The sequence below is a fragment of the Rhipicephalus microplus genome, chromosome 4, assembly GCF_043290135.1.
Source record: "Rhipicephalus microplus isolate Deutch F79 chromosome 4, USDA_Rmic, whole genome shotgun sequence".
Classification (NCBI taxonomy): domain Eukaryota; kingdom Metazoa; phylum Arthropoda; class Arachnida; order Ixodida; family Ixodidae; genus Rhipicephalus; species Rhipicephalus microplus.
The window spans coordinates 48,646,442-48,660,211 of record NC_134703.1 but is presented as its reverse complement, the minus strand read 5'-3'; the positions used below and the strand labels follow the sequence as shown (position 1 = coordinate 48,660,211).

Here is a 13,770-nt window from a genome sequence, read left to right as displayed (position 1 = left end):
CGGTCAATCTGCAGCGGTCTTTTTCTGCCATGCGCTTTTTTGCTGAGAGTCTAGGATTGACGTGCAGCTCCTTCAGGATTGCTGCTGAGGCTGCTTCATTTCCAGCATTGTATTTCAACACGGCTTCAGCCACAACAGCTTGGACAGAAAACAGTGACGCATGGCTCTCTTTAGCTGAGTGTGCCCAAACAACGGAATGGAGGCTCTCGTTGCTGTTCTGTGTTTTCCACCGCTGGCACCGTTCAAGAAGCCTCTCATTCGACAAGCGTTCGTAGATGGGCAAAAGGGCCTTGCAGACATGAGGTGGCAAGTCGTAGCGATGCTTGGGGATGGGCTCGCCTTTTGCTGTGGCTGCATTTTGGCGGCACCAAGAATCTTTGCCTTTTGGGCACAAACTGTGGTCAGACACTTCGTCATTAGGTTGCCATGACAGCTCTTTGCATGGCCTTCACGTCACCTTTATTGCTCTTCAGCGCCCAGCCATAGTAGAAAGTGAGCTTGGTAATCAGGTCGCCAGTCAGTTTTCCCAGCCACCAAGGCTCTCAGTTCCAACCCCCTTTTGCTTAGCAACGAGGTTTCGCAATGCTGTGGCCATTCTCTTTTCAACGTGGTTGACACAGTCTTCCTTGTTTATTGGTATATAGCCATACACTTCTGCTTCCTGCAGTGCAAGGAAAGTGCGGCTGTCACCGTTTGAAAGTATTGTGGTGTACTTTAAATTGTGTTTTTCCAGTGATCTCGGAAAAAGCATCAATCCAGCTTCCACTTCCATTTCACCAGATTTTTTGCTGGAGTTCTTTTGGCATATATGACTTGCTTTTCACGACTGGTAATCTGGATCTCCTTCTTTCGGTCCCCGTTCGCACGCTGTGCAAAAATTACTGAGCACCACATTGTCAAGCACTAAACCCGTGAAAAGTTCTGTAACAGCGCCAACACAGATATGGGGTGAGTGTCCGCGCGTCATCCATGAACCATTGTAGGAAACGGCAATGTTTCCTGGGTCACCGAGCTTCAGTTCGCTATAAAGATTACAAACAGCGAGCGCGCTTTCTGATATGCGTTTATCAGCAGCTGCAGTCACGGCGGGCGTCATCTTTGACTTCGGATGTGCCTGCTATGTTTTGGTATGCGTGCCGCGGGAAGACACATTCATTGTCGCGAAAATGTCGTTCAATGCAGTTTGCTGATTGCCAGTGCTTTTCATAGCACGCGCGGCAAGAATGGTCACGACAAAGGGGTTGCACGATTTTCCGTCGTTCACGCGCGGCGAACTCCACGCGGGCGCGTTATCACCGCAAATTTCGCACGACATAACAACCTTTATGGCGAGGCCGTATTCCCGCTCACCTAACCGTACTGAAACATCGCCGCCACACCTTTTGCACTTCACGTTCGACTGCATAGCGTTTAGAGCGTGGAGGCTCACCAAAGCGAAGCGCATATCCATCACTTGTGAGCCAGTCGCAGCGGCATCCGTGGTGGCAGTGTTGTTTGCACAAGCGAGCATATCTGATTTTCGCTTGGTAGCTGGCGTTGATGCAAGGTTCTGTAGTTTTTCTTCGGCTTTCTTTTTAATCATCAATAATTCAGCGGGCTTCAACATAATGGTGTCGCGTCGAAACGTCGGTCGAACATTGTTGCTGTCAGGGCCGCTTTGACACGCTAGGCCTAACCCGCACTCGGTGTTGTCGGCAGCTTCTTCGTGGCCACTCAGCACGGGAGGCGAGTCGACATCTTCTGAAGGTGGTCAGCGCTTCTTTGGAAAGTTGTATGCCTTCCGTTTCTTCGTACGTCCACCGAATTGGTGCTTTGTAGTGAACTTCAGCGTAGACTTCGGCATGGTTGCACGTTGCAGCCGCGTTGTTTGATGCCCACAGCCGCAGCCCGAGCAGACGACTGCGCGAATGCGCCAATGGCATGCGCGCTGACTGTCACGTGCACTAGTAGACCAATAGGACCACGCACCAGGTCTTACTTTTTGCTGGATTTTTCTGAGTGGCCGCTAGGCGTATGCAGTAGCAGTGGTGCGAAAAATGAAAACGAAACGCGGCTCTTTCGAATGCGACCAAGATGGCTGCAATCAGAGACGTAAAAGGGCAGCTGCGCATCTCGGAAAAAAGCCCATTTTCGCGCAACCATCGAGGAATATTTTCATCACACGTATGTTTATAAACGCTACTGCGGCTAAAATATCAATCCAGGACATGTGAAAATTTGCCAGATTATGCATCAGTCACTGCAGAATCCGAAAAAAATATTTAAAAAAAAAATGATTTTTTCGCGATTTTTCGGTCTCCAAGACTCGTGTCCCCCTTTAAACGCCGCATCTGCCTCCGCACCCCTCTAGTTGCCGCTCTCCCCGACCGCTTTTTGTTACACACCCCTCCGTCCTTTGTCCCCCTGCTACTCTGAGCTACCCGCATCGCCAGACGAGGCCCGTGTTTTCACACTGCTACCGATCTTTCGAACACGGGTCGGCTATTTACCCTGTTTTTGATCGCGGCGTCGCCAGCCTGGAGTGACCAGACCATTTGCAAACATCGTCGGCCACTGACTGTATCCGATCATCTGCGTCTAGAGCACTCGCGTACGCTACCCCACCGACTCTGATAATTTGCGATTTGTTTCGTGTTTAGGACTTGTTCTCGCTCACTTCTTACTCGGCTTAGCATGCCCTCCGCACGCGTGCGGAAGCGCGTAAATGGCAGCTAATTTGCACAGAACGAATCGCAAAATATAAAAGTTGGTGAGGCCATGCAAACCCGCCGACACGGATTTCAAGTTCAAAGACTCTTTCTCAAGTTTTTCTACATGCGAGTTGCGCGTTTCGTGGACCTTTCAAGCAAACTACCCAACCTGCCTCCTTCCCGTGTGTTTTGGTTTTCAAGGTCGCCCTCCCGCCGCATCCTTCCCCCTCTATCACGACTCCTTGCCCTTCTTCTCTCACAAATCTGCTCTCCTCTCTTGATCACAACCCCTTTGCCCGTATCCACCGCTCCACGACGCCAGCCACGCTGGCTTGAATTAGTTTCGTTTTCTGACTAGAAACGGTCCCAGACCTGTTCCACGCGTTCTGGCATGCGTGTGTGCGTCTTGCTCGCTCTTGGTGTGCGTGTGTGGTCAGGATGGTAGACAGGAGGACTTGCACGCTTTTTCCCGTCGCTCAACAAAACGTCAAACACGTGACCGCTTGGCTTGAGCAAAATCCGCGCGTTATGTGCCGTGTTGCGGAGCCCTTGCTCATAGCTGTTGACCACCTGGCAGCCGACTTGCCGCTTTGGGGGTTCCGGTATTCAGCTGTGGAGATGGTGAATATTTCATGGGCGGTGATGACGGCTACAGGCGCGCAAAACTGTTTTTGCGAGGCCGACTTCGTCGACGTCTGGCCCGATGCCGAGCCTGAAGCTTCCGAGAAGGATCACTCCGGCAGCGATTTGTGGCAGCGCGTCGTTGACTCCTACTTGGGAGAGTGGGTGGGACATCTGTTGCGATATTTTATTACAGCCGATGATGATGCCGATACTGCAGAACCGTGCACGGATTAGGGCATTGTGAATGAAGTACGTGGCAAGAGCAATTTGGAGGAATCTGTTTGCGGGAACGCCGATACTTTGGAGCCAGTGCCTCTTGCAGCTTATTTATTTATTTATACTTATACCTACAGTGCCCTCTGGGGGCATTGTTGTAGGGGGGTTTACAAATTCAAAGTACATTTAAGGGGAGATGCGGGTCGAAAAATCGCGTTTTTTGCGAAAATTTCCACTTTTGAGATATTGCTTCTAAAATCACTTTTGATCATTCAACTATCATTTCCCCAAAGGTCATAGCTGAATTCAAACGAGAAAGTGGTAAAAAGTCGATCTGCGCTAGTGAAGGTAGCTGCCGAAGTCGCGAATTCACGCATCCGACGGCTATTTTTGAAAATCCGCCACTCGGCAACACGATGACGTCCGCCATCGGGGTTTGTTCGGTGGTGTAGATCAAGGCTCCTTCTAGTGTACAGGCGTCCCCCTAGTTTCGTATTTTAGTGAGGAATTTCACAAAACAGTCGGTTCCAAGTCGGTTTGCAGCCAAGCTGCAGCCGCTTCGCGCATCTCTACCGGTCACATGGTACGCTACCGAGGCCGCCATTGGCTACATCTGATCGGCCTCGCTCGCTGAGCGCTTGCGACGATCGGCACTTGCCGTGCGTTTCTACGTTTTTCCGAGTTCACCATGGATAACTCGAAGAAGCGAGACTTCCGAGCACGAAAGTTTGCAAGCAAGAACAAGTACCAAGGGCGTCGACGTAAACCGAAGCGCAAAGCAGCGGTAGAAGAATGCGAGCCGCGGGCCACTAGGCCTAATCAAGGCAGCGGGGATACGGCGGCTTGCGGGAACTTTGACGAAATCGACGCCGCGATCAAGTTCATCAGCGCATCAGAAAAAAAGATTGAACAGTTCGAAAGCGAAAGAACGAAGAGTGTTTGTGGCTCTGTGAGCGGAGTATTTTGTGACATCGGCGCACTGACATCGATGGTAAGCCGTGCTGTTTGTCCAACATGCCACACCGCTGGACTCGTCGTTCGCGACACCGCAAGTAAACGTAAGGGCCTCTCTTCGTTCCTCGAGCTGCACTGTGATAACAGTGAGTGTCCTGAGTCAGTGGTTTCTGCCGCGCATAGTTCGCGGCGTGTTCTGCCGGAAAGACAGCCCACCGATGCCGGTGATGACTGGAGCTACCGAAGCGGCAGCTCGCGTGACAGCTTCGCTGTCAATGTGAAGGTAGTTGTGGCTGCGCGTGCAATAGGCATTGGGCATGAACATCTGTCGCGTTTTTGCGCTATTCTTGGACTGCCAATACCTATGCATCATAAGACTTTTATTGCAATTGGCAAAAAAGTTCATGCTGCAGCTACCAAAGCTGTGCAAGAAAACCTGGCGAAAGCGCGGATGATAACTAAAGAGAAAGTGGATGGGGCTGATGTTGCTGTCATGTATGATGGCACATGGCAAAAAAGAGGGCACAAGAGCCACAATGGCATCGGCACTGCTGTGTCTGTGGACACTGGTTTGTGCCTAGATTTTGAAGTGCTATCGAATTACTGCCTTGCCTGTAGCCGGCACCAGGACTTGGGTGATGAGGAAGAAATATGGCAAGCATTCCACACACCTGTCTGCGAAAAAAATACAGAGTGCTCCTCTCATGCCATGGAGACTGAGGCAGCTTTGCGCATATGGGGCAGGACATCCTCATACACAACACCATTGCGCTTCACCAAGTTCCTCAGTGATGGGGACAGCAAAGCTTATACCGCTGTCGCTGAGGCCAAGGTATATGGTGAAGCTGTTGTGGACAAGGAGGAGTGCACAAACCATGTGGCCAAGCGTCTAGGCACTGCACTTCGGAAACTGCCAACAAGACTTCCACGAGGGGAAAAGCTGACAGATGGCACAATTCAGAAGCTGCAGAACTATTACCGTATTGCAATCACAAACAACAGAGGTGATATTCTGAAAATGCATCGTGCCATCTGGGCCTCATATTTCCATTCATCATCGAGCAACACAGCAGGCAGCCACCGATACTGTCCAGAAGGGGCGACTTCCTGGTGCAAGCATAGGCGAGCTGAAGCGCTTGGGGAGGCCCCACCCGACCACACACCAATCTTGACCAAGGCTCAAGGATTGGCTGTGCTTCCCATTTACAAGCGGCTCACAGATGAAAAGTTGCTGGTGCGTTGTATCCAAGGGAAGACCCAAAACGCTGCAGAATCTTTGAACAGCAAAATCTGGTTGTTGTGTCCGAAGACTAAGTTTGCCTCCCGGACAACAGTGGAAACTGCAGCTGCTATGGCCGTGTTGTGGTTCAATAAAGGACATTCAAGCTTTGAACACGTGCTAGAGGAGCTTGGTGTAGTCCCACCAGATCAACTGATCACCCTGGGCCAATCCCGCGACCAGAGGAGAATCGAAAGAATGTCTGCGTGTGAAACAGCCGAGGCAAGGGCCCATCGGCGGAACGTGGCAAAGAAAGCGCGCCTTGATGACTCCCTTCTCAAGCGGCGAGAAGGATCCACATATGGAGCAGGACAATTTTAGGTGCTCTAGCTGTGTCCCTTCTATGATATCACCAAGTTTTGTGCAAATCGCACTGTGTAATCATGAGTAAACATATTTACAACTTTCAAATGCATTTTTCTCGATTTCCATTTTGAGGTAATTCTCTCATCTTGTGCACAATCTTTTTTAGGCATAAAATAGTCCTATCCTGATGAAATTTTGCACAGAGCTTAATCAGCCACTCTAGAATACAAGTATCTACTTTAGGTTGCATTATACATCACAGATTTTTTGTTACACAACTTGATACACTGATAGAGAGATGTAAAATATGCATTTAGTACTTTTAATTTTTTTTTTTAATGTAGCAAATAAATTTTCTGTTTGAGGTACTTTTCTGTATTGTACTGCTCAAGTGCAGCAGAATGAGCCATTTTGCAATTCTGTGTGAAAATTTTTAGTAAGCTTTATTATGTGCACAAAAAACACTATATTTTAATATCAAAGTTGTAGTAACTCCAGAACTACTATAGCTATCAAACAAATAATTGCAGTTATGAAATCAGCACTGCAAGCTTTACTAACACCTAAAATTTCAAGGAGCTGGGTTATGAAATAAAAAAAAACCTTTTTCGAGTAGCATCTCCCCTTAAATCAGTGGGTAAAGTTGAATTGCACGGCACTCAAAAAATAAAAACAAATCAAAAATACCTAAATCACAGCATACAATATCATTGTGTGACCACATACTCCTTTAAAAGGGAAGGAAATGCTGTGAAAGGGGCGGTCACAATGTTTTTTGGAAGACTGTTCCATTCGTGAATAGTTTTAGGAAAAAAAGTATTTGCATACGTTGATGTTCGGCACATATATTCACACACTTTCAAAGGATGGTCCCGTCGTGATGAGATGTATATTGGTCGTCTGATGTATTTGTTTTTATCGTTCCCACTTTTGTCGTTTATTAGGTTGTAGAAAAGACAGCATGATATATTTACGCCTTGAGGAGAATAACGGCCAACCAAGTGAACTAACAATTTCGCTAGACCTTCTGGCAAAGTCGTAATCACCCGTCATAAACCGGGCGGCACGTTTCTGAATGCGCTCCAATGCATCAATATTTAACTTTGTGGCCGGGTTTCAGGCAGTGCAAGCATATTCTAAAATTGGCACGTGAAGAACTTGTTTAAGGGGAGACGCGGGTCGAAAAGTCGCGGTTTTCCGGAAAATTTTCGCTTTTTTTTTTCCGGCTGTATTGGCATCCTTGGACTATAATCTATTACTTCTGAAAATATCAAGCTGAAATTCGCACGAGAAATTATCAAAAAATGCTTCCAAGTGGGCAGCGGTGACGCGAGAAATGCGCGAAAGTCACGAACAACGGCGAAGTTCGCGTCGTCCTGTCGCGAAAATGACGCGTTGGCCGCCATTTGCAATCGTGCACGCATGCTGCGAAGGCCGTATCCTTCATAATCCACTAGTAGCCAGTCTCGTGCCTTCACGAAGAATAAACAAAAAACGAGAAAAACAACGCATACATCACGCGTTTTGAATATCGCGGCACACAGCGCGAGGCGTCATTGGACGGCGGTGCGCTCCACGCTCCTCCCCCTCCTATCTCTCCGGCAAAAGAGCGAAGCCTCGGACGTCGCGATCGAGTTTTTCTGCGTTTCTCTGCATTTTTGCGTCATGGCAAGCCCGAAGAAGTGCAGTTCAGATAAACGAAAGTTCAGAACTCGCCACAAGTATCGAGGGAAACGGCGTCGGACGCTTCGCAAAGCGACAGCGAATGACGATGTCGCCCCCGACCAACGCCCCGACGCTCCGACTTCGGATAGGCCTAACACCGTCACCGAACCCTGCGACAGTGGTTGTGAAATAGCCGCTGCCGTGGAATTCGTCATTGCATCCCAAAGGAAGATTGGATTCTTCGAGAGTGAACGTAGACCGGTAGATGCTGCTACTGCGAACATGCTGCTTTGCGAAATCGATGCGCTGACGGCACTTGTGGCGGGTGCGCAATGCCCAACCTGCCGCGAACGGAAGCTCGGCGTGCGAGAGGCAGCTGGAAAGCGCAAAGGACTTTCGGCATTCCTGGAACTGTGCTGTCAAAATTCTGATTGCCCTGAATCTGCACTTTCGTTCACGCACACGTCGAGACGTACTGCTTCGGCCGGGGACCAAGGAACGAGCGCTCGTTTTGACAGCGGCAGCTCGCGTGACAGCTTTGCTGTAAACGTGAAGGCAGTTCTGGCAGCACGCGCTATAGGCGCAGGCCACGACCAACTTTCACGATTTTGTGCGATTCTCGGTCTTCCGAGCCCGATGCATCACAAGACATTCAACGGCATTTGCAAGAAGCTCCATGGTGCGGCGATGACGGCAGTGAGCAAAAACTTGCACCAGGCACGAAACATCACGAAAGACGCAGTCGGCGGCAGAGATGTGCCAGTCATGTTTGATGGCACCTGGCAGAAAAGAGGTCATAAAAGCCACAATGGAGTGGGCACAGTCGTGTCCCTGGACACGGGGCTCTGCCTCGATTTTGAAGTTCTTTCGAACTACTGCCATGCTTGCAGTATACACACGGACCTTGGGGAGGATGAAGAGATATGGCGAGCTTTTCATCTTCCAGTTTGCAAAAAAAAACACTGACTGCTCATCCCATGCAATGGAACCTGCGGCAGCTGTCAATATATGGCAGAGGACCTTGTCTTATGAAACTCCACTGTGATTCACCAGCTTCCTAAGTGATGGTGACAGCAAGGCCTACACTGCAGTCTGCGAGGCAAATGTATACTGTGACACCCCCAATGACAAAGAAGAGTGCACGAACCACGTTGCAAAGCGCTTGGGAACTGCCCTACGGAAATTGGCAACGCCACTGCCACGAGGCGAAAAACTGAAAGATGCGACAATAATAAAACTACAAACATATTACAAGATCGCCATCACGAGCAACAAGGACAGTGTCCGAAATATGTACACTGCCATATGGGCATCGTATTTTCATTGCTGCTCCAGTGATGGTGCCAGTAGCCACAATTTTTGCCACGCGGGACCAAATTCGTGGTGCAAGCACAAGCGTGCAGAAGCACTGGGGGAGCCTGCACCACGCCACACCCCACTGTTGACGAAGGCTCAAGGATTGGCAATTATGCCTATCTACAAGCGCTTTACAGAGGAGAAGCTCTTTATTCGGTGCCTTCATGGCAAGACACAGAATGCAGCCGAATCGCTGAACAGCAAGATATGGCTGCTATGTCCAAAAACAAAGTTCGCCTCCAGAACAACTGTGGAGACAGCCACCGCTCTTGCTGTACTCTGGTACAACAAAGGCCACAGGGGCTTTTAAGAAGTGCTCGAAGGCATTGGAATTCTCCCCTCACAAGATCTGGCCACACATGGTGACCACTGTGACGTCATGCGCATCAGGAAGATGAACCTGAAGCAAACTGCAGAAGCGAGGGCACACCGTCGCAACACAGCGAAGAGAGCTCGTGTTGAGGACACTGACCGCAACAGCCGTGAAGGACCAAGCTATGGTGCAGGGGACTTCTAGACACTTGCAGTGCATTCAAGGCAAGGTACTTTTCATTGTGCCCCAATTTGATGCAAAAAGAATGATTTCCTAATAAATGCCAACTTTGCGAACTTTCAAACTTGTTTTTCTCATTTTCATTTTTTCTGACAGTTTCACGTTTTCCGGGCAGCCTTTTAGAAACTTATATTCATTGTATAGTAACGAGACTTGGCACACATATTCTTCAACACATGCAGAATGCAAATATCTACTCTAAATTGCAATGCCTCCCAGCATTAGTTGTGAAAATATTAGCTTATTGTTTCAAGGGAGATTGAAAATAATAAGTCATTCAATACAATTTTTTTTTTCTTGGTTCCAATATTTCTGTGACATATCTATATAGATATTTGCACTTTTCAATCTACCAAGAGTCAAATAAGATCAGACACAGTGCTTTTACTGAAAGTTTAGTACGTAAAAGAGTGCCCGCAAAAAATGTAACTTTTTGCTATTGTTTATGGCATAACTCAATAATTATAGCAGCTACACAAAAAATGATTGCATATTTGAAATCTGCATGAAAAACTATACTAATAACAACTTTTCAAGTCTCTATTACTAGAAATTAAAAAAAAACTTTTTCGAGGAGAGTCTCCCCTTAAGAACAGAGGGGGCGGTTCTGAAATTGCGGCGTAGGATGTTCAGCATGCGACTGGCTTTAACTGATACCATGCGAACATGATCATTTTACGATAGTGCGCTGTTGATGACAACGCCAAGATACTTGTATTCATTTACCATAGATAATGGTATCCTTTCCATGAAGTAATTTGTTTGAAGTAATTGAAAAGGCTGCTTTTTCTTGGTAAACCTAACGACACAGCACTTTGACACGTTAAGCTGCATTTTCCATGTACTGAACCATGCTATTACTGAGTCAAGGTCTCTCTGCAGTTGTTCGGAATCTTGAGTGCAGTTAATTTCACGATATATGCAGCAGTCATCTGCGTACAACCTCACTTGACTGTCCACGCTTTCAGCAAGATCATTGATATAAATCGAAAAGAGAAGCGGCCCCAGGACGGAGCCTTGTGGCACTCCTGAAATGACGTCTACATGTGACGATGACGCGCTATCGATGATGGTGCATTGTTTCCTGCATGAGAGATAAGCTTGTAGCCATGCCAGTGTGTTAGCAAATATATTGAGACACCAGGGTGCTCATTCGCCGATGCCACGGGCCTCGGCGAACGAGCACCCTGCCATTGTAAATGAACTCGAGGCCGCCCTTATCACTTCTGCTTTTCGAAATACGTGCATCACGGACTTTTTGGGCAAAAAAAGTTTGTGTTTTCACTCGCAACTTTTTTAAAAGCTGTGTTTCATTTACTATGTACTTCGGGGTACAGCGAATGGATTCCGCGTCAGGCTCAGGTTCGTTATAAGCAGGCTCGACTGTATCGCTTTCTTTATACTGAAAGTTAAATCCTGCTGCTATTCCAAGTTGCCTCCACTTCTTATGAATAAAAAACAATAACATTTGCACATGTCTTCTTTCAATTTTTCAAGAAATGTAGTGCAGGTTACTTGGGTTCTAACAAATATGGCTCTTTTTTTTACAGTATGTGATTTATACTATTTGAGATTGTCTTGAAATTATTCAACCAAATCGCTATAAACTTCAAACCTGAATTTTACTCTTTGCCTACGAATATGTTATAATTAAAGGCGGTTACAGCCTTGCTGCAAATTTGTAGTCTTTCTGGTTTGTTTCGATACCTTGTCCTCACATGGTTGTTATTGCCTTTCACAATTGATGTTATTTTACTCCATGTATCTATTGAGGTCCAGGACAAATTCCTGCAACCATGTGTAGATCTCTGCCTGGTAAGCTATAGCCAACGACAGATTTTTTGGACATGCCTGACAATCAGGAATATTTCATTGCACAGCCTACAAAATTTTTAATTCGAATTCCACGGGGACCAGAAGTTTGTGAAAGTAACAGACTAGTAACTCTCCTGATTGGCCCACGAGGCTCCCAAATTTTTTACAGTTGTCTGGATGGTACGGGCGCCGCTAGGAATCTCCTGAGAAATGGCACTAGAACTATTTGGTCAGAAAATAATAGTTAAAAACATCGGTTGTAAAATTTCCAAATTGTCTGTACAATAGGATGTTCATGCTACTTTCGTCGCTGTACAATAGTGTTGCATGGAAAAGCAATTGGGTTGGAGTGAAGCATGTATTTAAGGGTGTTTCAGTTCCACTAACATTGTCAGCTACTTGTTGGGCCAACTGTTGCTTTCTTCATTTTTAGTGGTCCGGTGGCGAGTATTGGGATATAATCCTATTTTGGTGACGCTTTTATGAAAGACTGTGACCACGTTACACCGAGGCCCTAAGGTGCTTTGCACTTAAGTATTAAAGCGTTAACATTGGCAAGAAGCTTTTGGCTGACACGGGACGCAGCAGATTTTCGGCTGGTGATTTACTGTTGCCACCACCTTTCTTTCTGCTAGTAGACTTGAATTGGTACTTAATGGTTAGTGAGTAGTTTCGTCCCATCAGGTACGAGATGACAGGGTTCCGCTTGCGGTTAGTGAGTAGTTTCGTCCCATCAAGTACGAGATGACTGGGTTCCGCTGTGCTAGCGCAAAGACTCTTTGTAATTGTAGTCGAGTGTCTCTAAGATTATTTCAGATGTGACTGTGTAAATCTGGCTCTTTATAGGAAATAAAGAGGCACCAAATTTTTTTCTCGCTATCAGATTTCATGAGGATGATTTCTCACTCTATAGGAAGTCTGAAAAATCTGAGGTTGACTGTGCATGGTAAGCGGCAAAAGCTACCCCACGTGACTTTTCTCAGTCAGTGACTGCATTTAAAAGATGGAGCAGTTGGAAGCGCTCTCCCAGCTGCTTGGGTTGCTCAGCAAGAATGCTGTGCTCCCGCCATTGTCATTCCGAATGGCAATCTTGGGGCGTAATCCAGTTTAGATAGAATTCAGGAGAGCACTCCCAGCTCCTTGATGTCATTAATACCAGCATTACACGGTGCACTGCTGATCGCAACTAAGTCTGATTGAGATAAAAATTTTTACCAGTGATTGGCTCCCATCTACAGCTTGTGTATAGGAGCTCATTGAACGAAGAAATTAGATTCGGATCAGGTCTGATTGCAATCCAAACGGTCCATGTGACACCACTATGAAAATACCATTCAGGCATAGATAGTTGAACCGTTTGACTGTGACGACCTGGACGTGCCACCACTTTTCGGGGCAATCTACATTGTTTGTAAGTCTGAGTGTAGTGTAAGTGAAGACCATTTCTTGCTTGTGTGGATGTACTTAGTCCTTACGTTGCCGCTATTTCTTATTGTGACTTTCTCCGTTGCAGTGAAAGCCAGGCAAATGCCCTGCTAAAGAGCGAGAAAGTTGGTGTTGGGTAAGCTTGCTCTACTTATTTACACTGCGGATGTTGCCTGTTGGGTGTACTGCGGCTCTTGTACAGTCTAACTCTCTTATAATAAGTGCCATGAAGATTCTGTGGCGTAAAAATAGATAAGCATTTTGCGTAACAAATACAAATATAGCTAAGTTTACAGTGGGTCATATTGGCTGATTAAATTCGCTAATTCATTTAAGATATAGGCCATAATTTCTATGCTTCAGTGGACCTTCAATAATGCCGTATTTACAAGCTTGTAAAAACTTGGAACATAGGTCGACCTTGCCGCCATATATTGCATGGATTAAAAGAATAAAGATTAAAAAAACAGCAAGCATTCTAAAGTGGAAAATACCATTATGGACGTCTACATGCTTTTTCTTTCTTGTGCTTTCAGAGAGGCAAGTGGAGACATCCTGAATAATACTGGGACCATGGAGTACCACCAGGGTACAAGGCAACTGAGTGTCAGCTTTAGGAACATGGTATGTGAACGTGGCATTCCGCATCCTTCCGTTTGCCACGGGTAGGATCCTTGATCACAACGTTGTGGTGAGGGCATGACCCAGAATCGCTCGTCTCGTAGTGATTCAGCTGTGCGTTACAGGAGCCTCAGGCATTAGGAGCTGGCCCTCTGCCGCTGTAACAGCTCTCAAGCTTTTGAAATCGCTTTTTGCGTGATCACTATTCGCCGACTGCTTTGAAGTTATAAAATGCTGTTATTCAAACCATTCGTGCGGTCATTATT

The 13,770-nt window shown here is 46.9% G+C and overlaps 1 protein-coding gene across 4 annotated transcripts in view; it reads left to right on the top strand.

The window, feature by feature from the left end:
- Stat92E (Signal transducer and transcription activator Stat92E) overlaps positions 1 to 13,770 on the top strand; it is a 146,888-nt gene that overhangs the window by 75,957 nt on the left and 57,161 nt on the right. For all 4 annotated transcript variants that reach the window (XM_075892711.1, XM_075892712.1, XM_075892710.1 and 1 more), the window contains exons 8-9: positions 12,972 to 13,019; positions 13,420 to 13,507. In XM_075892711.1, coding sequence (XP_075748826.1) covers positions 12,972 to 13,019; positions 13,420 to 13,507 — 136 coding nt within the window. The remainder of the gene's footprint in view (positions 1 to 12,971; positions 13,020 to 13,419; positions 13,508 to 13,770) is intronic.